Below are 24,288 nucleotides of genomic sequence, written 5' to 3'. Positions count from 1 at the left end.
GGGCAATAATGGGAAGATATTCATTAGTCCTCTTAGAGAAAAGAAATGTTTTATTTTCTTTCTTTGATTGTGTACTTTGTAAATAGAGGTTCTGGCAGATTAGGAGCAGATCTGTAAAATGTAATAGCTAATCATGAGGATTTGACATTCATACTACATACCACGCAAGGGAAGAAATTCTGTTACAAACCAGCAGCGCGTACTGTGAGATGCACATCAAGATTAGCATCTCTAAAGATAACTGGCCTGTCTTCTAGTGAACAAACTTATAAAGCAAGCTGTCAATCACAGTTCAAATTCTCGTCTAATAACACTTTAAATGTTTCATGCAGAAATAATCTTGTGACGAGAGAATGCATAACAAAGAGAGGCAATAAAATGGAGACAAAGAATAACTGAAAAATTCAAGATTTGGGAAAGCTGGTCTGTTGTCCATTCAGAATGAGTGTCCTGATACCAGTTTCAACATGGAGACAGACATTTTTACAATACTATTCAGAAGCCAAGTCCTAGCAACAATACTGACATCAGATTAAATCACTGATGATTCATAACTGTCCTCCACTAGACAGTGTGGCATGCAACTAAAAAGTAAACAGAATTACTGAACAATATGTCAATTGTTTCTAATAACCCCATGGCCTTAGGTAAATGACAGTGCTAATATATATTTTTTTAACTCTCAGAGCATCTGTGTCCTTTTCATGGGCTTTGTGCAGCTGGAATAGAAGTTTCAGAGTCAAACTAAGAAATTAATGAATATGGATGCTGGATGTGAAAAGACCTACTAAAAAGAAACTAGGTACATATAATGATATCTGAAGAGGAATTACATTTAATTCTTTAGAAGAAGTTAGAGTACACATATTCTCCTTCAAAAATAACTCTAGTGCATATGCTGATGAGATTTTCAAAGAAAATAGCTATGTTTTGCAGACTCACCTGAGATGCTCGATGTGAGAAAGAAAGTCTGTGCTGTACAGGAAGGTTTCCATCTGCAGCCATTTCAATCATGCAGTAACCTTCAGGACTGCCCACAGGCAACACATAGCTGTAATGAAACAGAAGATCCCATTGCTGTTTACACTGTTGATCACAGAGTATTCAAGCCTCACATGGCAAAGGTAGGGTGAAAGAGATGTTCATGCTTCCATAAAGGATGAAAATCTTTGGACACTACTAATTTCAGTTTCATGGCTACTTGAACTAGCCAGGAGACAAAAGATATAAGTTTCTTCTGCTAACGTCCCTCCTCTATTTGCTTTCTTGCTATTCTTGACTAGTGTTTAAAATATATACAGAGAAAAGAAGAAAGCAATCTTTAAATACATAAGTGGGTATTGATAAATTTTAAGTGCTAACTGTGGTTAACATACAGTCTCCCTAGTGCAGAGGATTGTTGGACTTGTGACATCAATATTGAATGGTGCTGAACAGCCTGGGTTGAAATTTCCTTTTCCTGACCTACAAGGGGAACAGAAATGGAATAAGAAATGAAAGGCTGCATACCTCTGAGCAGAAAAAGTACACTGCGATGCAGTTATCACTACTTGGAAAATGTGTTAGTGCAAACTCTGGTATTGAGCCTCAGAGATAAACAAGAATGTAAGGTTAAGGGAATTTGTGAAGTAAATACTAGGGGAAGTTCAGTAAAGCACTGAGAATTCTTCAGTTTCTTTCTGTGATGAGATCTGATAAAATGCTATTAATATTATCAGCAATAAAAATCCAATCCAAAACCCAATGATTTTCAAAAACAGTGGTTTTATAATTAGAGAGAAAATTTACATAAACATTATCATAGCAAATGCAGATTAGGACAATAGTAGTTCACAGATTATTTAAAACTGACCTCTTCTATTTCTGTAGAACTTCTTTCCAATTCCATTTTCATGTGCTTTAAAAGAGAATGTGATGGCTCCCTTTTTGGGAAGCATGTTAAGGTTTACTGACTACATGTACTCTGCACAGGAAACTCTGCTCAGCCAAATCACCATAATTAGGTTTCTGGAGGATAGCTTCTAACAACAATAAAGTTACATTTTTATGTAATATTTCACAAATGTTACACAACAAACGTTAAAAAAGATTCTGAAAAAAATTTGTATATTTATATGGGCTGCCAAATTTTCCATTTCTTTTAGCTGAATAAATGGCAAAGGACAATGACAGGAATCTCATGAATTGTTTTGTGTTGGGATAGATGAATTTTTATGTTAGGCTATAGACATATGAAAGAGTTAAAATATTTTAAAGCCCATTATGATCTGTACACTAGAAGCATACAATGCTAATCATAGAAATTATTTCAACATTGACAAGGACAAATTTACTCCTGGAGAAAACACATCAAGACGTACCATAGTCTCAAATGGTACCTTTTTATATATCACCACCTGGTTGGTTGTGTGCAGCTGCCATGGCATGATTTATTCCAGGTTATGCCTTGAGCTTTGTGCTTCTGCTCTTGTGTCTAAAGTCTTACTATTTCATCCTCCTGTCTGAAGATTCATTATGAAATGTAGAGTCTCAGTTTTCACCTCTGAAGTTGCTGGGAACATGGTATTGACATAAATAGATATAGTTTTAGGCCCCTAATGAATATTTATAAATTCACTGCAGTGCAGTGATTTCTGAGAGACCAGCACAAAACCAATGCATTTACTAACTTGTCTCATAGTCAGTACATCCACATCAGCAGCTGATGCACACATATTAATAAATCCCACCTTTCCAATGGTTATATCACTGCTGGTTCACAGCTAAATCAGTCAATAGTAATTCATTGACTTTTCAATGTACTCTGCTGCATGAGGTTGAAATGTGCTAAATTATTTTTACTTTGTAAGTATAAAACACTTTTATTATTTTTGAATCTTTCTTTAAAAATCTGAGATATTTGAATGGCGTTTTCTATTATCACCTTCTGAAATGTGATCTAGACCCCTAGACTATTCACATGAGTTTGAAAAATGTTCATTTTTATTTCTAATTTTAGGTCAAAAAAAGTCATACTATTAAGGTATTTTCAACTGCATTCCTTCTTGAAAACTCTAAAGTTAGCATAATGTTTTGATTTCGAATATAGGAAGCCAGAAGCAATGCCTGTGGTTTTGAAGATCATCTGATTTGTACAATTTCATTATAAATTATGAATTCAGTAAACAGAAGTTTTTCTGTAATGAACAATGGGTATATTGACAGATAGTCTGTCTCCTTTTTAGGTATTTGATATAAGGAAAATTTTGGAGAAAATACTTCCACTACTGTGTCTTCCAACCAATTCTTGAAATGTAAAATATTCTTTGAATTTGATTTTTTATTCATACTCATATTTCAGCTGCTGGGAATTATCTAGGGGAATCAGAGTGTATAAAGGCAACTTTCTCAGATAAAAGAAAATAGGGTCATTTAAGATTCTCTCTTGGGGAAAACAAACCCATAGCCTTTCCTTGATGCTTTCTACTCTGAGTGGATACTGTAATAGAGACCTAACACCCAGATGGCAAAGCCTACACTCCGCCCCTGCCTTGTCCCTGCTTTTCAGGAAGATTTCAGAAGTCTGCTTCTGTTTCTTTTTCTAAATAACCCCTTATATCACATATTACAATGGTCCAGCCCACAAAGAACAAAAGTTTAAGTGAATTGGCAAAATTAATAAAGAATATCATGAAAAATAAAATACCAGTGAGGTCTGTGTCAGTTTGACCATCTTCAAGTAATTAGCCATCCATTCAGCATTATAAACTTTCATTGCAAATGCTTGGTGTACACACATTCTCACTGTTTTGTACACATAGTTTCTATTGTTTTGATCCTTTACTAGAGGAAAAAAAGTGGAAAATTAAATACAGGTGCAACTAAAATAAGCCTTAAAGACTGCTTAATACTGACATGGTCTTCACTTAGGTATTTTTATTTCGACAAGCCCAAGTATCATAAATTAATTTTGATAATAACACAGTCATCCCTACTCAGGCATATCTGGTAACCCCTTCTACCTTTAAAGAAATATGTGAGAAAAAAAGAAAAAAGAAAATCCAAATAAAACCCCCCCAGTATCTATAAACAACAGCTATTATACAGTGATTTTGATCATTAGATCTTAACTCCACAAAGGACATAGAGTTTGTTTTGCTTATTTTTAACATGCAGCAATGAAATCTCAAAGAACAGAACTGATTTTTTTGATGTCAGCCAATAGATTAGTGACCTAGTTGTGAGAATAAAACCACAGGCTACACGCAGGAACCTACTTCCCTGTATTCTGGAGTGCATGTTAGGAATGCTACCACTGTTTTCTTCAGCATTTGCTTCTTTCTCTGTAAGGATTTCCAAGGAATTAATACTTGAAATTTCTCTCTGCCTTGTCATAGAAAGGAAAAAATTGTCATTTGAAATGTGAACAAAATGGATATTTTTCATGCTTATGTTTCCACAAAATTAGGATGGTTTGAATTTGCTAGATTACTTAAATATGCCTAGAATAGCTTTTAGAAAGAGACAGAGCATAGAAAATTACAGTCCAAAAGACAGTTTTCTTAGAAAATTATAAACGTATGAAAAAATGGCAATTAAACCATAAATGCTGTCTCTGTCTTTATTATAGCATTTAAACCAGAAAATGCTACAATATGGACACATGAAAAACTTAATCATATTAGTTTTTTAAAACAATGATGGAAAAAAGGCATTTGAAATATTCTGTGACAGAAATGACCTGAACTAAAATACCATTCATGTTGCTCTATAACCTGGTTATAGTTTTCTTATAATCTATGTTTAAATCTTTCTTAATCTTGCAACTGAATAAATGCAGTTGTATTATTTCACGCACCTCATAGAAGACTGAAATCCATTATCCACATTGGAAAAGAGAAAATGAAACTGATGATTTATTCCCTTGACATTTTTTCTTTATTTTTCTAATTAACCTCATATTATGAGATACTGACCTCACATTAAGAACACCCGAGATGAAAGTGGCTAATCACTGACATCTTAAAATTTTGAAGTATTTTTAGTTCAGTGGTGCTTTTTCACTCGTTTAGATGCTGAAGGCATTTCAGTCCATCTGCCTCACATCTCAGTGGCATATTCCGGCTGCATTTAAAGCCAGCATATTTTTCCCTCCAGAGACAGTGACAGAAGAGAATGCAATACGATCCCTATTGCAGGATAATTTTGTCAGGCACCAGAATTCTGTTTCATGCACATGACATTCATAATGATATAAAAAGGATTCACAGGGGATTAAAGAATTGGGTGTGTGAGTAGTTATGGGAAATGTGTATACATGGAGGACATTTGGGCATGTTATGCACAGTAATCTAAAGAGGTCTGGAGCCATGTGAAGCCCAACCTGTTACTGGAGATGCTAAGATACAGGCCTGATGCATACAAATATTTATTTCTGCAAATTTGAAATGAGAAGATGTTGAGCCTTCTTATTTGCTCTTGGCTTAGAATAATATGATTTTTTTCATAGCTGCTGTGGACTTTATATAAAGTTAAGAACAAGAATTACAAAGGATTTACTATTTTTTTACAAAAGACTCATGAACCTCAACAGGTGCAAAACAGAAGTTATGTACAGTGTCATTACTAGTTGCATCTTGATTAATTATGTGTATGAACACTGGATTTCTAACAAAGTGCAATGTGTACCTCACACACTCATAACACAATTGTGGATATTAGGTATTGGATTAATTTAGGTCTGGAACTGATAGTCAAAGAAATCCTCTTAAAATAGCTAAGATTAGCGCACCTCTAAATCAAGTGTTACCTGGTATGGTCTTGCTCAAGTTAAATGTTTTATCTTAAATCGTCATAGACTAATTCTCCAGGTGGAAATAAAATCATACTTTTTTTTTTTTTTCCCCTTTCAAGCTAGTCACCAGGTGGCACTAAAGGAGCACAGTAGAAAGCATGAATGCAAAGTCTCTACTAATGTCTCTTCTAATAATTGGAAAGACTGACTTAAGCTCTAATTGATAGCATGATTGCTTCAGCTTCCCGTTATATCAAGGGAAACATAGTAAAGTATCTTAAACTGATTACATATTTGACAATATGGATGAGAACAAGTCCAGAGACTGGAACTTCTGGGAGACTTTTAACTGCTTTCATGCATTATAACTACCTAATGTAATCATGTAAAAATGGTGCATTCATGGTTATGTAAACATACTTAAGAAAATTTAGTTTATAGCAATTATATTTTCTATATAATGCTGAAGGTGCATCTGTATTTCTAACAGATTAAGGAGAGGTATAGCAAAATTAAAATGTCATATCAGCAGGTATAAATATCCCCAAGCATTATAAAGAGAACCTTTGTTTTTATCCAAGCTAAATAATTATGGTAAGACTGTTTCTGAATAAAGACCTCACACTGCTAGCAGACCAGGTCTTCTGAAAAATTATTTTATAATTTTATAAATTTTATAATTCCACAATTGGAGGATTACATTTAGAATTACTTGCTATTTTTCTCCCTACAATCTGAAAAATGCTAGCCCAGCTTAACATAGGAAAAAGTCCCCACAAAAATCCCTTTGCTAAAAAAGTATTGATATCAAAGACACAAAAGAAAAGTGTCCTGCAAAACACTGAAATAGTGGCTTCATTTACTCCCTTGATTAACCAGAGCAGTTGTCAAGGGAACATCTAACCAACTGTCAAGTAATACAGGAGTTTTTTCAAGAATGGTGATTTTACTTTTGACTGAGCATATTCAATTCACAAGTGTGAAAATATGTATTGTTCCTTGCAGTTTTAATAATCTCTTTGTACTTTTCCAAAATTCTTGTACTTACTACCTTTTTTCTCCCTTAAAAATATATTAAAAAAAAATTCATTGTTATAAAAACCGTATCTTCACTTCCCAAAAATTACCTTTCAGCATACTTCTTCCATGGAAATGTTGGCATGTCTCTTTACCCTCTTCTATTTCAGTAAGGTCAAATTTTAGTGTTTCTTACCAACTTCTACTGCAACACTCCGAAGTGACAATTATAAAAATGAATGCTGCATTTTATGTCTGACATTTTATTTGAAATCAATGAAACATATTTCATAACCTGCAGCAATTCTACATCAATTCTCAGGTTTTCTAGGTGCTGTAAACTGACCAAACAGTAAAAGTGTTGTGAGAAAGAGAAATGGAGACCAAGGAAAGGAGTAGATAAAAACAAGGAAGATGAAAAATCCCAAATTACTTTGACTCCTAAAGTGTCTTGCAGTAGTCCCTTGATGTCCCTTTCTTTAGGAAAAAAAAAAAACCAAAAACAAACCACACACAAAAAGAGGTGTGTGAACTTTGGGAATGCATTAGGGGATGATAAACTCCCAGCTGACCCTGAACTTGTTTGAAACTTGCTGCTCCAGCTGTATGTACATAAATCTCTGGGCCCTGATGGGACTTATCCCAGAGTACTGAAAGATGCGGCCAGAGTCATCACAGGATCTCTCTTCATTATTTTTCAGTGGTCTTGGGAGTCTGGAGAAGTCCCAGTTGACTGGAAGCTGGCAAATATTGTTCCAGTTTTCAAGAAGGGAAGGAAGGAAGACCCCATTAATTACAGGCCTGTCAGTCTCACTTCAGTGCCTGGTAAAATTATGGAGGAGTTCATTCTGGGAATTATTGTAAAACATCTGAGAGACAGCACCATCACTGGCTGCAGATAGCATGGGTTAATGAGGGGAAATTTTTGCTTAACCAACTTAATCTCTTTTTAGGACTAGGTCAGTTGACCAAAAACAGAGAGTAGATGTGGTGCATTTATATTTTAGCAAAGTTTTCTGTACTATTTCTTACAGTATCCCCCTGGATAAAATGTTCAGCACACAGAGAAGTCCATAATACATTGGCTGAGCAGTTGGCTCAGAGATGTACTAAATGGGGTTGCATCAGGTTGGCAGCCAGCGGCCAGTGGGTTCCTCACAGCTCAGTTTTAGGGCCAGTGCTCTTCAGTTTTTATAAAAGATCTGGACACAGAAATCAAATGTACATTAAAGTAAATTTGCTGATGACACTAAACTAGGAGGGGCTGTGGACTCTGTCAGGGGCAGAGAGGCCTTACAGAGAGATCTGGATAAACTAGAGAGTTGGGCAACTACCTACCACATGAAATTTAATAAGAGTGAGTGCCAGAGTCTGCACCTGGAATAGGTAATTGTGGTTACACATACGGACTAGGGGATGAGAGGCTGGAGAACCACTCTGTACGAGAGAAATCTGAGGGTTTGAGTTTATGGTGAGTATGAGCCACCAGTGTACCCTGGCAGCCAAAGGGGACAACTTGGGGTGCATCAGGCACATCATCATGAGCCAGTTGAGGGAGGTAATTGTCCCACTCAACACTGTAGTGGAGCAGACCCATCTCAAGTACTGCATGTGCCTGAAGGAGACTGACCAAGATGGTGAAAGGCCTCAACAGCATGACTTAAAAGGAGTGTCTAAGGTCACTTGGCTTGCTCATCTTGGAGATAAGAAAGCTGAGGAGTGACCTCATTCTCAAGGGGAGCAGTGTAAGGGAAGATCCTGATCTCTCTCTGGTGACCAGTGATAGGACACAAGGAAATAGAATGAGCTGAGCTGCATCAAGGTAAGTTCAGATTGAACATTAGGAAAAGGTACTTTACTGAGAGGGTGGTCAGTCACTGGAACAACTTCCCCAGGAAAGTGGTCCTAGCACCAAAGTGTCAGAGTTCAAGGAGCTCTTAAGTATGTGGTTTAATTTAAGTAGTTTTGCAAGGAGCAGGGAGCTGGAATCAATAATCCTTAGGGGGCCCTTCCAATTTGAGAAAGTCAAACAATATCTTTTTATCATAGAATCATAGATTCATTGATTGGCTTGGTTTACCTTGCCAAATACTATCTACTTTGCATAGAAAATGTAGTTTCTTTACTTAGTGTTGGTATACAGCTTTTTCATACATTATACAGAATCTAAAAAAAACCCCAAATCAATGTTTTTGTAGAAGCATATTAGTAGCTGAAAATGGTAATACCAACATTAGGTGAAACAGATACTGTTTACGTTATGTTCTACTTAGCTTGGTTTGTGCTTCATTTACTCCAGTTCTGCTAGTCCAACAGTCAAGTTTATGATCCTTTAGTAGACTGGCTAATGGGACTCTCTAGTGCATATATTGCCAAGAATACCACAGGCAGCATACACCCAAGGATCATTTATTTCAATGGAATGCTTTTCTTCAACATATATACTTTATGAGTCATGACTTTAAAGATATGTGTTCCCAGGCTGGATCTTTAAAGAAAAGTGTGAATTCTGCTTTTAATCATATCTCTGCTATTCCATTGACTTCACAGGGACTTCACGGGTGTGAACAATACATCACTGTGCTGTGACAACCAACTGATAGACTGTGACACGTCCATTTCACACATGCAAGAATGGGAATAACACAAAATTATTGGAATAATTAGTACTAACACTTATGCAGAGTTTTGAAGTTGCAACAAAATTGAATTTTTATCATAATCATTACCATAGTCATTATTGTTTTTGTTCATGATCATGACAGTATTGGAAGAATATATTGCTACAAAATTGATCCTGGCAGTAAACGCCAAGTCCCACAAAAACCTTATGTCCTAATCTGAGTTTCAGGACAACCACTTTGTACATAGAAGAACACAGAATATACAGTGTGTTTGCTTTTATGTCCTGACTATTCTCTTGGATCATAGCAGGCTTCATAGTATATTTTGTGGATTTTTTTGTCTGTTAGATGAATTAATTGAGATTTCACTGCTGATAAAAACCCTGTGTTTCTAAACCCAGTAATCCACCTTCAAGTCTGAATACAGTTGCTTCCTCCTGTTTCTGACTGCACAGTCTCAGGTTCATGTACCAACTGGGTATTTGCTGCACCTGAACAAGGCTGTTTTAATTTTCATTATGGCTACCTTTAACTTCTCTTTGAGCCTACAATATAACAAAGAGAAAGACTTCTACTCTTCTATTCTTTGGTGTTCCAGAGATGAACACTCCTTAGGGAAGCTGCTAGTAGTCTTTTGCACTGCTCGTTCTTGCCCTCTAATCTGGCTTCTCTAATTCACTGATTTTTAATATAGATGTAATTGCATTCAAGTAATTTTATTAAAAATTATATAATGTCAGAAAAGAAAGTTGGCCTTCCTCTTTCAGTAAAAAGCCTCCAGCTAAAGCTTATGCAACAACTAATACAAAATATGTAAGACATGAAAATTCAACTATGATCTTCACTGAAAGAATAGTCTGGTGTGAAAAGAGTAAAACCCTTTTTATGAAGAGCCTTTAGATAATAAGTTCTGACCAGTTCTCCCCTTAAATGGAGATGAAATAACTTCAGTGAACAAAATGGCAGTGCTCACCTATTACCTTAAAAGTCATATGCGTTCCTGTCTGAGAAATGGGAAAAAATTGTCTAGGGATAATAGGTGATACTAGGGTATTAATTTAGAAAAAACCATAGTCATCAAATGCAATGATGCAATATTATGTTGATGAAGACCGCAAGAAGTTGGAAGACTTCTGCTAAATAAGAAATAAAATTTGATTTCATGGAACATATGAACACAAATTTTAAAAGAGTACCCAAAAAATACCAACTCAGAGATGTTTTACTCTCAAGAGAAACATGACTCTCTGACCACTATCAAGCATTTCCTTCTCTGCAAGTACAAGATCACTTGTAGCTAGAGTGATTTTGAGCACAATGGAAAGGAGTCTTGTATCATGTTTCTCTTTAAGAAAAATTTAATATCAGTAGAAGCAGAGTATAACTCCATACAAGAAATATTCAGTATTACCTCCTGGTGAGCAAATTAACACTGTTGTAAGACTGGAAAAATATGAAAAGAGCACTTGGTAAAACTTCAAACTTCAAAACCTGTCTACATTGTTGCTCAGGTATCACATCTTAAAACTATTTTTATGCCACTTATCTACCTACCAGGTAACTGAATCTCATGCATATGAATAGATTGGTGAAAATAAAGAGAAACGAGAACAGTTTATGTACATATAGAAGCAATGGTCTCATGTGAAGTGGCTATGAGATACAAAGTTTGAAGAAAATATACATATACACTTATTTCTGACAACAACCAATATTCATAAATTTTTCTTATGCATACACAATTTATGTATGCATAAGTGGTGCTTTATAGAATGGTTAAACCAGAACAAATAAAAGAATAAAGGAAAATAATAACATATCCAAACCACCATATTTTGAAGGGGGTAAATTTCCCTGAAGATAATAAGAAAAAAGGTAAAATCAAAAAAATGCTGAGGGTTCAATTATCCTAACACCTCACCAAGAAAATGCCACAAAAAGCCATTGGAAATGTGCTTGAAGAGAGACATAGTAGGCAATGTCTTCAAATTATGTCTCCCCTTCCCCGAGGAGGGCTATCACTCCCAGCAGCAGAAGGACTCTTCTGGAGCCAGCAACAGCTTGGTATTGCACTGGAGCATAGGAATGAATTATCATGTTTAACCACCTTCAGATAAAGTCTTCCATTTATTGTCTTACATAAGTCTGATCCTATGAATGAAAATTAGGAAGCCACTTGACATGTGAATGAAGCTGTATCAGTGCAGTGCTGTGCAGATAATTGCAATACTACAATGATCTCCAGTTGAGGATCTTTTCTTACCAATTACAGACAGAAGAAATACAATGATCAGTAACATATATTACTTCTACCAGGCAGCGCTAATTAATTTTCTTTTGCATACTCTGATGGTCTAAAATGAACTGTTACCTCCCCTCTACATGGGAAAACTAAGAGGAAAATAGGTTAAGCAATGTGGTTAATGAGAAAGTGACTCTTCAATTTGAATGCCAAGAAAAGGAACAATTTATATACTAGCACAGAAAATCCTGGGTGGACTAGAGAATAAAGTCCTTCTATTGCCAACTAGTGCAAACCCTGAGGTTGAGGGTAGCATATTTGCTAATACTCAGGACCAAGAGAAATTCTGCTGTATTCCAGTTTTACACATATAAGTATCAATTAAAAAAAGAAGTGTTTTGCTTTCAGACTCTTTAAGGTTCATGTCCTCTAATCCTCTGTAACCTTAAGTCTTTGGACCTTGGAGCTACTCTCACATTTCTCTACTTACGACTTAGGCAAGCTTTATGTGCCAGCTTCTCATAGTGATAGTCAAACAGCCTGTTCTTGGTCTCTTCTGGTGACATTCCCAGAAGCATCCCAGTAGGAAAAGCAATATAGGCAGACACTTAATCTCTCTTATAATTCAGCAACTACTGCTGAAACAACTATATCCTCCACTCGACTCTTCAATAATTGTCTATGAACATCTAATTCAGTTGAATTACATTAAGATCAACTGAAAATATGGCAAGAGAATGTAATACAGGGCATACAGAGCTAAAGGCAGCCTCCTAAAACAGGATATTTAGATCCCCACTGTATTGCTTAATTCAGAAAATTATTATCTTGTCTCATTGAAGGTGCAAACATTTGTTATTGCCAAAGAAACATTCTCTATTTATGACAAGAATTATCAACAACATATTATTTGTATTAAGCATTACTTATGCTGTCATAAAGAAAGGGCCAGGGAGAACTGCAGGGAAGGGTAATGCACCATTTGAAACCCAGCTAAAACTGGGAATGAATAATTGATCTTAGTGTCTTGGGGTGACTTTATGATGTGTATTCCCTATCACTGCTCTATGCCCAGAAATTAATTTTGTGCCTTTCTGTGCCTTTGAACTGAGCCTGAGAGGGGGAAGAGAAAAAAAACCAAGTGAACTTTTGAAAACATTTGCTCAAGGACACAGATACACACTCCTCTGTGTTCTCCTGCTGCAGCAGCAAGAGTGGAGGAAGCACTCAGCTTGCTCTTCATCTTGCTTTTGGCTCCTTTTCTCTGGAGGGAGATGGAAAGTTGAACTTGGTTTTTCCTGGGACTTCGGTTTTTCCCTTCTCTTCTGGTCTGTTTCAACATCAGAACACATCGGGAGAATTTTCCACCGAGGCCCTGGAGGTGGGCCCACACTGACCCAGCTCCGAGGAGGAGAGAGAGAGACCACACCCACAGAAGGACTCTGAAATCTTCCCAGTTTTCTCTCCACAGTGAGAGGTTTTATTATTTAGCATTATTATCCTTTTTTTGTGTGTTTGTTAAGTAAATAGTTTTTTTATCTCTTTTACTTTCCTCTGAGGAAAAAATTTTTTTTCCAAAGCTGGTGGGGGAGGGGTGGTTGTAACCTGCCTTCTATTAGAGGATATTCTCCTCCAAATTTGTCCAAACCGGCATACTTAGTAAGCTGTAACACCAGTCAAGAGAGTTATCTCTGTGCCTCCAACCCTCACCAACATTGTGTCTCTCCTTTTGATGGCATCAGTAAGAAAGAAGGCAAGGCCTTGTCATCACAATCCCTTCAGGCCCTCTTCAGTACAGGTAAGAATAACTGATTTTTGGAGAAATGAGAGGCATCATTGCTAAAAGTGCTGGGCATGTTACAAATCTACTTTCACAAAGCATGAGAAACTCACCTGAAGTCAATAATACAAGGCAGAAATTATTCCCACTTACCAGATTTAAGATTTGTTGATTTGTGAAGTCTAATGGCCACACAATGTAACCAATTCATCATACTTTTTTAAAAAATTGTTTCTTTATAGATACTTATTACTTTGAACACACAAAGGAACAGAACAGGGCAGATCTCTGATTTCAGAATACATGCATAAATACAGAATTGAACAGAACTTGAAGCTTACTGTTGTCATCTAAACTGATTAAAGTTCTCTACTCATCTTTATCTGGACAAGACTCATTAAATGTTTTGTTGCAGTCTGCTTTTGATAACACATATGCTGTGGTTTTCCCCATCAAAATGAAAGTATGAGCTTTAGAACTGCTCTGTCAAAGAAATTAAGATTCTCATAATAATTTCATATGAATTTTGTACTTGAACCTCTCTAAATCAAAGCATCCAACATGAACAGCTAAGAACATTTTATTAAGCTATAACCAACTATTTTTAAAGAAAAAAGAAACTGCTTTATGGTGGTATGTTTATACAAATTTTAGCTGCAATCTTGAACATACATGAAAGTACAGGATTATGATGCCTATTACCTATTTGAATATCAAAAGGTAAAATATAGATTATAATGTCAGTTGTATGTGCTTCAAGAGAAACTACCTAAATAGCCAGATGTATGTCTCCTAGTGCATTACAAATGTGTCTCCTATTTTTTTCAGTCACTGTGTTTAGTGATATATTTGAGCTGAAATGTATTATTTGGAAAATAAATACTGCACAAGATTCATGAATATTAACTGCCAAAAAGAAAAGCAAGGTAAATATAAGACATTTAGCTTGTATGTGTAAATGCATGTTCACAGGCCACCTTTTAGGAATTTTTTGGTTCTTTTTAAACAAGACAGATTACATTCATCAGATTGTAGAAACAAAAAGTATGAGGTGTTCATGGAAAAAGCCAATCTTGTATGATGTGAAATGTGCCACATTTCTTCATGGATAGTCAAAATCGTACATAGGCCTTTTAACAAGATTAAATTTTATGAATGCAAGTCATTAAGGAAACTGTGGAAGTGTAAACAAGCACCACAATGCCTGCTACTGTGCATGTAAAATCTGGTTTTGCTCACAGATGAGGTTCTTTATTTCCTGATTTTGATGTCCAATTTTCCACTTATATATTATAAATGCAACTACACACATATTGAATTTGGAAATATTAGAAAACATTTCACTACAAAACCACCCTGTGATTAACTATTTCATTTCAGAGACATGCTTAGTGTTACTAACCATGTAGATACTTTAGGTCAAAATTCAAGCACTGAAAAATGTATCAATTTATCAGAATTAATATTTCTAACTGACAAAAATTAACTTCAGATTAAGTTGTCTCTAATTAGCAACAAATTAAATCATGCACAACCAGGGTTTACCAATTACCAGTTATATTCTCTTCTTTATAGTGTTAGCCCGAATGAAAAGCATTTTAAATCAGAATTTGCAGAGTGGAAATCTCTGCAGACTGGGAGAGTTAGTGTTCATTATCCTGAAATGTAGGGAACTCTAAAGTGTGATCCAGGCCTGTCTCATACTCTGTCCTGCTCCCTACCAGCTTATTCCAAATGTTGTAACTCACCACCTGAGCGTGTCTGGCAGCCTCTGCAGTCAACAGTAAAAATAAACAAATTGCTGAAGTGGCCTGAATGACGCTGAAGGACAAACAATTTTTAGGCACTCTAACACCTAAGTGTCCTAACAGGGTGTTAAGAACAGACAATCTTCTATTATGGCCCACCATAAAGCCAAAGTATACACTGATTTTTACATTTGACACGGAATCACTGAATGGGCCAGGTTGGAAGGGGCCACTGGAGGTCATCTGTTCCAACATCCCTGCTGAAGTAGGGTCCCCTAGAGCTTGTTTTTTGTATTTGCATCTGGATAGCTTTTGAGTATCTCCATAGAAGGAGACAGTGCCCACAGTCTCTCTGGGCACTCTGTTCCAGTGCTCACAGTAAAGCCATCCTCACAGTAAAGAAGCTCTTCCCCATATCAGGTGGAACTTCCTGTGTTCCAGGTTCTGGCTGTTGCCTCTTGGGTGTCTTCTGTATGTTTGTATTCATGATTATAGCTGATCCCTTTACAGCATTGCCTTGCCAAAGATTATTTTTTGTGGTTTGTTTGTTTGTTTGTTTTTTACTGCAATAGATAAAAGAATATTGCACTCTAGAAAAATGGATGGTAGCGTGATCTCATCATGGATATCATTTGGCTCAGAGGATTCAGTATTGACCAGTAATTAGGTTTCATCAAATAGTCTGTAAAACAAGAAGTCTTGCTTTAGATTGAAATAATATCAAAAGAGTTGTCTTTCATTTCAAGTCACTCTTTAAATCTTCAAACACCAAAAATACCAAGAACAAACCAAACTTATTAAAAACTGATCAAACTAAATATATCAACATATCCCAGCCTATATATCAGATACTTGCAAGGTTTGGAAAAGAAAGTTGTCCTTCAAATTTAAATAGAAAAGGAAAAATGGAATAATTTCAAATAATTGTGTATAGCAAAAATATTTCTAATGTGGTCAGAAGAGCATCCATGAGAGTATACTTCAGACATGCCTCTAAGGCAAACCCTAGTGGGTTGTGCTGGAAGATTCTTTTCCTCTGAAGGGCCCAATGAAATACTTATTTCCCTGGGTCACACTGAGAACTAATGGAAGCCATGAGTACTGACTGCCAGATAGACAATGCAATGCTGACCAACAAATTTTCTACCCACTTAGCTGGTCTGGATATAAGGGTATTAGGAAAGCCTTGAAAGGAATGTTCTATCTGAATGGCACTGTATTTTAGGAAACAGCTTTACCTATCCAATATAAGTTATCTTTAGAAATTACTTTAGTCTTAATCTGTGCACCTCAGAACTTTGTGATTAATAATGAATTTTATATAAAAAGGTCTCTGTAAATCTTGTACCACAGGGAAAAAGCTGAAGCAGATGAACAGACTTGTCCAAGATGTTGTCTGAAGAATGCCAAATATGTCAGGCAATGAGTGCAAGTTCTGTGATTGTCATGCTTTTATTGATCTTACGTGAAGTTAGTAGAAATTAGGAAGAATTAATCTAAACAGAACTTGCTTTTAAAGAACATACCCATTGCACTTACTAAATTGCAGCAGTCAAATACTTGCCTGTTTTCCATCAATATTAAGTGCTTTGGTTAATGATGAACCTGGAAAACTTTGCCTGCTGTTCATCTGCCTCTCATTTGTGTGCCAGAGGAAGAGAGTTGGCAGGAAGGTAGGGTGAGCAGCTATTGCACTGTTTTTTCAAATTAAAACAAAAAAACCAAACCAACCAAACAAAAAAAACCCAAACCCAAAACAACAAAACAAACAAGCAAGCAAACAAAAAAAAAAAACCCAACCAAAATAGGCTACTATTTGGTCAGGAAGGAAAAAAAATCCCATACACCTGTGCCTGACATATGAAACGCAGGACACCTGCTGATGATTCAACTATAATATGTGCTGCACATAATTAAATAAACCGAATAAATTGTGTGGGGAATCAGTTACAGGAAATCTACTTCCTGACTACTTATGTTTTAATTTACCCTGCCTTCCTTTTGTCATCCTTTTTTATTCAGGAAAGGTTGAGGGAGCAAAGGAAGTTCTGTGTTTGTCCACTACTGTCACTGCTGAATACTGATGTTCAGTTTGGGTAGGTAGGGAAGAAACAGACCTTATTTGGCTTGAATCAGATACAAACTCTACACTGACATAAAAAGAGAGTATGATTATTTCTAGAGGGAAAACTGCAAAGGAAAGAGCAAAAAGCTTATTAAGCGAAGTTTTTAATTCTCATTTTTGTTCAACTGAACATTTTGGAATCTACTATCCATGATAATGATTTAAGGCACAGTATTTTTATAGGAGATGTTCTTTGTAGCTCATAGAAAACCATCCTCAGCTATATGGGATTAAAATGAGCAGGGATAATCTCAGTTACGGACATGTAAAATATTTCAAACAATTGAATATGCAGTTTGGAAGAATAAAATATGTGAACTTTTGTCTACCTTTTGTTTAAAGGTATGCAATGAGATTTTAAAAGTACAGAATATGTACATGAAGTTTTCCCAGTTACTAGGCAATTTAATTTATTTCATCCACTGAAGATGCAGCAGTTCTATGCCATGAAAGTTGCAGGTCACAAAATGTTAGTTCATGTTTAGTTCAAGAACTTGTGTAAGGTGAGGTGAAATACACTAGCTTCTTGAAGCTCATCTTGAATTTAAACAGAACAATTCTGTGCTGCTTCATTTCCTACTTAATGTAGCTGTAAATGTTTTTGGCCATTTGGTTTTCTGTATTCAGTACTCAACCTTTCGTGTACTTAACTGTCTTCCTGCTCATAACTGAGAAAAATGGCAACAGATTTTGAGTAGTTTAAAAATAAAAAGTATGAAAGGAAAAAACACAAAATATCATAGCAAGAATTCTAAGTGAAAGCAAAACTACATGCTCAGAATTTAATCACTACTATAATACTACATGACAAAGGAGATAAAAGCTACCAAAAAAATCCCACAACCTTGCTGCCAGCCTGTCAGAAAACATGATCAGCTATAATAAATTTTTTATGGAAAAATTACTTAATTACTTTAAATTGCAAAGCAATGATATGAAGTGAACTAATTCTGACATTGTTGGATACATTGAATAATGTTTGTCTTCTACACATTAACTCTTCAGAATAAGAATTAAAGGACTTTCCAAGACCTAGGCCTCTTTTTGGATCCAACTGCCACACTTGCTTGAGCAGTAAAATATTTCATGTTTTATAACATCTATTGTTAATAAGGGACAGTTTTATTCAATATGAAAGTGTGCTGCTACCAAAAATAATGGTGCCCAATTGATGAAACTGTCCAGGGAGTGTGACTAGTGATCTGACCTGACTAAAAACAAAATTCCCAAATCCCCCAAAAGATAATTTTTCAGTCAGATCAGCAGAATTTCTACAGCAGTTTGCAACTAATCAAACCAAGTTAATCACTCTTCTGTTCAATTGCTTGCTTAATAAGACTGACATTATCTTCCTGAACAAAAAGGGCTTTAATAAGAGATATTAATTCCAAAAGCTGTAAGATGCTGACTAGTGTAAAATGCACAAGAAAATAAAATATCACAGACATTATATTGGCTGAAAATACATCATGCTGAAATGTAATATATGCAATATTAGACAGCCATTTGCCATTCAATATGAATGAATATTCTTGTACTGGAAAGTGTGAATACCTAAATACCATAGGATTACTTTTTACATTCTGAGACTTTTTGCAATTTTTATTAGAGACAAAGGTAACGGTCATGCTGACTGAATTTGTCTATTATTAAATAGAGAATTTCACAATTATTAAAGATGGGGTTCTGGAAAAAAAGAAAAGAAAGAAAGAAACAAAACCCCACAAAATAAACCCAAAAACTTTCTGGCTCAAATTTGAAGTTTCAAAGGAAACATGGTGAATTTATATGGGCTTTAGAAAGCATTCATAGCCCTTAGAGTGGAGACTGAGTACTTAGCAAGACCAACAATATGTCATTAACCTCAGTGCTTCACCAAACTGAGTTCTAAATTGAAAAACGTGGATATACATCTGACATAGGCTGCTGCTGAGATTATTGTCTGCATCAAGCAAACAGAAACTCCACTTATGTGTCACCTTGAGTCTTTTTTTTTCTTGCATATCCTCACCTTAAGTTTTCAGTAAAACTGCTTGTGTGCCTGCTTCTCTCCATGGGAATTGAAGAAATGCCATTTACAAAGCGGTAAGATAAAAGTTCCAGATTCACTACCTCCATGAAATACATTCAGAAATCTTGAAAGATTATAGGGTTAAGTATTTTATTGAAAAAAATCCATTAAAACAAAGTGATGTGTTCTTCTCTTTCGTTAAAAGTGAAGGAAAAACTCACAGTCTTAATAATAATCAGTGTCTTCCTCTTTGGCTGGTTGGGGAAGAATGCTCTTCAGCCAAGGAAAGAAATGGTCAGAACATGCCTTGGCTTATGTCAGGCACAGACTGGTGTTTAGTTTTGTATTTTTCACAACATTTGCTGTTGAACAAAACTTATACCTGCCCCAGAAGGCAGGCAAGCATAATCCTGTTATTTTCCAGATGGATGAACAAAAGAGGTTGCAGAAGATTGTTTCTGACAGTGTTGGGAACAAAACCCAGGGGCCAAACCACATGTCAGATTTACATAAAATGTATTCAAATCAAGAGAAAATGTATTTTCTGAAGGTGTTTTGAACGGCTGCTGAGTAATTTAGTAGCAGCACAGCATGCTACACTGTAGCTCTCACATTCACATCTTTCATTACTACTGGTCTGCTAGGTGCTGGCAGCTCTGACAAGACAATGTGAACCGTAGCGGGGATAAAACAATTTCTGTGACAATGTATAGATCCCTAGTCCTGGTGTTCTCACTAAAACCCTTCAGTGCAGCAGGAAGTCACATCCACCGTCACTGCAAGCAGCAGAGCAGTACTGCAAATCACATATAAGCTGCAGAAGAAAAACCACAGGGACACATATCCCAAGGCACAGATGTGAATTGGTGCCATATGAATGCCATTTCCCCAAACAGGGAAATGTACAGCAAACATGTGATACTGCACTTGAGCAAAGCCTCCAGAAAAGGCAGTCAACAACCTGAAGAATAATTTTATTTTAATGTACTCCAAACATCTAACACTTACATGTCTATTTAATACAGTTCACTTGAAGTGTGAGCTCAAAGGCAGATTTGGCATTATATAAAGTTTTGCTATTTTATAGCAAAGCATAGATCCAGAGAACCTGTCTGCAAACTGTTAAACAGTTGCTTTATCTGGAAGTACTCTCTAATGCAGCAGATATTTTTCACACCTCTGGAAAGACCATAGCACCAGCAGAGTGAGACAATAATTGCTTTTCTATGTTACTATATGCTAACATGTGACTACAAGAATTCTACAATATACTCACATTTACATTCTGTTGAACAACAGAATACAGTCTTATTCAGCACAAGACAGCACTACTTATAATTTAAATAAACTGAAGAGGTCACATATCCGTTACAAAATTTTGACTGCACACCTACACTTGGAACGAATGCAGGAAAATCATGTTCAGTATCACTTCCCTCTTCCTTCTGAGGTGGGTTGACCTCAGTCAGCTGCCAGCTGCTCACCCAGCTGCTCTCTTGCCCCTCCTTCTCAACATGACAGTGAGGGTGGGGAAGCATGATGACAAAACTCCTGGGCCAAGCAGGAGGATCACTTACCAATCATCATCACAAGACTGACATGACGAAAATTTATTTAATTTATTGGCAATTAAATAGATTTGGATGGCAAAGAAACAAAGAGAAAAGTTAAACCTCTTCTCCCTAACCCCCTTTTTTTCAGGCTCAACTTCTCTCCGTTCTCAACTTTTGTATCTCCCCAAAGCAAACAGTGCAGAAGGAGGATGGAGAATATGGGTCAGTATTTAAGAACCTCTCTCTGCTTCTCCTTGTCTCTCACACTTTCCTCCTTGTCCAGTGTGGGGTCTCCATGGGTCACAGTTCTTTCATGAAATTTCCATCTGCTGCAGCCCCCACTGCCAGTGCCAGGGCACCTGCACTCTACATCTTCCTTCTATAATATTTGCAGGCACTTTGATAAAATATTAAGTTATTAAGATGTGGACACAAATCTATGAGCTGAAAAACTGTTTAATTGCACAGCTTGGTCAGTGCCAGTTTGATAATAATGCCTTTGAAGACTTGTCCTAGATATTTTAAAATATCTATTTTTTGTAACTGCATGATGTCATACTAGTACAAATCTGCCTGTTTCTGGTGAAGGTCTCTTCTCTCTACTTTCTGTTATATTTACCCACAGCTTAGATTACTGTCTGCAATCAGCCTCCAGTGAAGTGAATTTTCAATAAATTTTGTATATTTCCAGCCAAGGAAAGGACAGGATCAAGTAATGGTTACAAAATGACAAAGCATCTTTGGATGAAGGTGATCACAGATGTAACAGCAGCATCCCTAATTCCATAGAAAATAGATCAACAAAGCTAAGGAGCATGGGATAGAAGGCAAGTGGTACACGATGGTGAGCAAGCAGAGAAGAAAGTTTCACAGGCACTTCATGGTCTAAGAAAAAGCCAGGTTAATGTGTGCTTCAAAGAATAAGTTAATGACAGTGATAATCAAAGAGGTGGAGTAACTTCTCCCACCTGAATTAATTATGCCAAAATATAAATTCCTCGCAGAGAGAAATACCTTCCTTCCTATGATGTGTTCCACAAATAAGTTTCTTGCAGACTCTCAGAAATATGCAGTGGATATTTCTCTCTTTCTCTCAGAAAGATGAAGTTGACAGCTCTTTCTTTTTTTCCTCTCTCTCTCATGACTATCGAGGAGTAGTATTTAATACTTGTATGTGTGAATTTTACTCAATATTCTCTTTAATCAAGGGACTCAATTTGCAGCACCAAATTTTCTTACTGCTAGTATGAAAAACTAGATGTAAACCAGCTAGCCTGGAAAAAATTGGCTGCATGATGCCCTGTTTTGTTCTTTCTTCTCTGAATATGTGAAAGCCATATATTAAACATTTGCCTGAAATTTCTTTAGAAAGCAAGAATTTAGAAAAAAATAAGGTTATAACAATTAAATAATAACCATTGGTGTTTCTTCTTTCCCTTAGCCCCCATGAAAAAGGTTATCCAAAGAACTATATGAAACAAATATCCCCAATATATCTGAGGTCCTGAGAAAATTTTTGGTCATAGAGGTGGATTGAGTATAGCACAAAATACAGATCATGCACCAGAAGCTCAATGTCACATTTTTAAGACTTTTTGCCTCAGAACATTCAGTCTTTTGAACGTTTTTTGGAGATAGGTAAATGCTACTCCCACTTTAGAGTTGTGTGAACTAAGTAACAAGCTAAGACTAACCAAACTTTTTGAAACCATGGTGAAAGTTTGCTGATGAGCTCAGAGCTGGTTACCTAGACCAAGAAGAACTGCTCTCTTCTCAGCACATGGGAGAAAATTCATCTTAACCCCACAGCACTCTGGACTGACTTCTCTGGCTATTTTGTTGTTTGTGGAGCCCTGCCTTCTGACTCCTCAGCTGTTATTGCTGCTCATGAGAGTAATCAGAGAGCCAAACTGGCTTGTTGAGAGACAGCTACATTTTCTTGCCCTTCCCTCTACAACTGCTTTTTTGGACATTCATGCAAAGGCTGGCTGACTACTGCTTTTTATTTTCTACTGATTTTCAATACCTACAGAGCAAATAACACTTCCTATTGCTCTCAGCTAAAGCAAACCCATAGAGAATTGCCAACTGTTACAAGCACACTGAACCAATTTTATTTCTGTATTGATCTTTCACATACAGAACAACAGGCTCGAGGAAGAGAATTAAAAAACTGCTTCTTCTTCACAGTTTTATTTTGTTGTTTAGCTCTTCAGAACTCTCAAATACAACAGTGTAAACTACGAACTCACTTCTCAGGAAGAAAGCAACATGGCACCTTCATAATATATTTGGCTCTATACTCTATTGCTATACTTCATGTGCTGTGCTGAACTAACAGAAAGGAAACTGTTGTCTGAAAAGTCCCCTGTGTAAATCACTGGGTGACCAGACACAGATGATGAATTTTAGAGAATTTTATATACATTAGAAATAAATAAATACATATTGAAATTATAAAAATATTGAACACTATATCAGATTATCTTGAATTTTATTATTTTATTATTCCTTCTGTAATCCAGTGACTCCTTTTTTCCTTCATGTCACTGATATCTGCACTGTTTCATGCATAATGCCTAGTGTCCCTTCAGCAGTACTGAAATCCCTTTGTACTAACATGTATGTGAAATAACTGCTCTTCCTTCCAAGCAGATCAAAAGGGCCACGCTTCCCACTTCTTCCCCGGAACAGCAGGAGTAGCCAAATATTTTGAAATCTTTGCTATCTGTTTCACACAGCCTGACCCAGACACAAGAAGATGGAAAAGTGAATCATAGGAGATAACTGTCTATGTAGAGAAACTGCAGTGAATAAGCAATCACATCAACAGTACTTAGAATACAATGCTTTATGTAGCACACAGAAAAAAGAAGACTATGCACAATTCTGCACCATTAAAGCAGTCTCCTTTAATACAGAAAAGGAGAATTCTAAAGAACTCAGCAAATTTTGGAAATTTAGGTTAAATGCAGTTTAGAGTTTCCATGGTATAACAAAAACCACTTAAGCATGCTTTATCTGCCACACTGCTGAAAGGCAAATAATATAATTTTCAAAGCAGCTGTATCCAGAAAATGGAAATTGAGTTATACAGACTATTAGAATTTTATTTTTCCTCTTTTTCTTGCAGAAATACAGAGATTCGTTGAATATTGGAATTTTAAAATTATAAAGCATAGCCAAATCTAAAAATCAAAGATAATGAAATGTGCATTCATTATACTTTATAATGTATATCTTAATTCTGGTGAATTCACAACTTACTGTCTTTAGAAGACCTAATAAATTGTGGCATAGAGATTCAGTAAAATCTCATAGAGAAATAACTGCTGTTAGCAGCATCACTCACTACGAAAGTAATAAATAATTACTGCAATTTTCAACAGCGCACTGAGACTGTTTCTTTAATGTG

At 36.1% G+C, this 24,288-nt stretch overlaps 1 protein-coding gene across 1 annotated transcript in view; it reads right to left on the bottom strand.

Moving 5' to 3' along the window:
• The window catches only part of EYS (eyes shut homolog), a 750,542-nt gene that overhangs the window by 109,716 nt on the left and 616,538 nt on the right, over positions 1-24,288 (bottom strand). The window contains exon 39 of the mRNA XM_069011357.1: positions 943-1,051. Coding sequence (XP_068867458.1) covers positions 943-1,051 — 109 coding nt within the window. The remainder of the gene's footprint in view (positions 1-942; positions 1,052-24,288) is intronic.

The sequence above is a fragment of the Aphelocoma coerulescens genome, chromosome 3, assembly GCF_041296385.1.
Source record: "Aphelocoma coerulescens isolate FSJ_1873_10779 chromosome 3, UR_Acoe_1.0, whole genome shotgun sequence".
NCBI lineage: Eukaryota > Metazoa > Chordata > Aves > Passeriformes > Corvidae > Aphelocoma > Aphelocoma coerulescens.
Note: the sequence above shows the minus strand (reverse complement) of the source record. Positions and strands in the feature narration are given on the sequence as shown.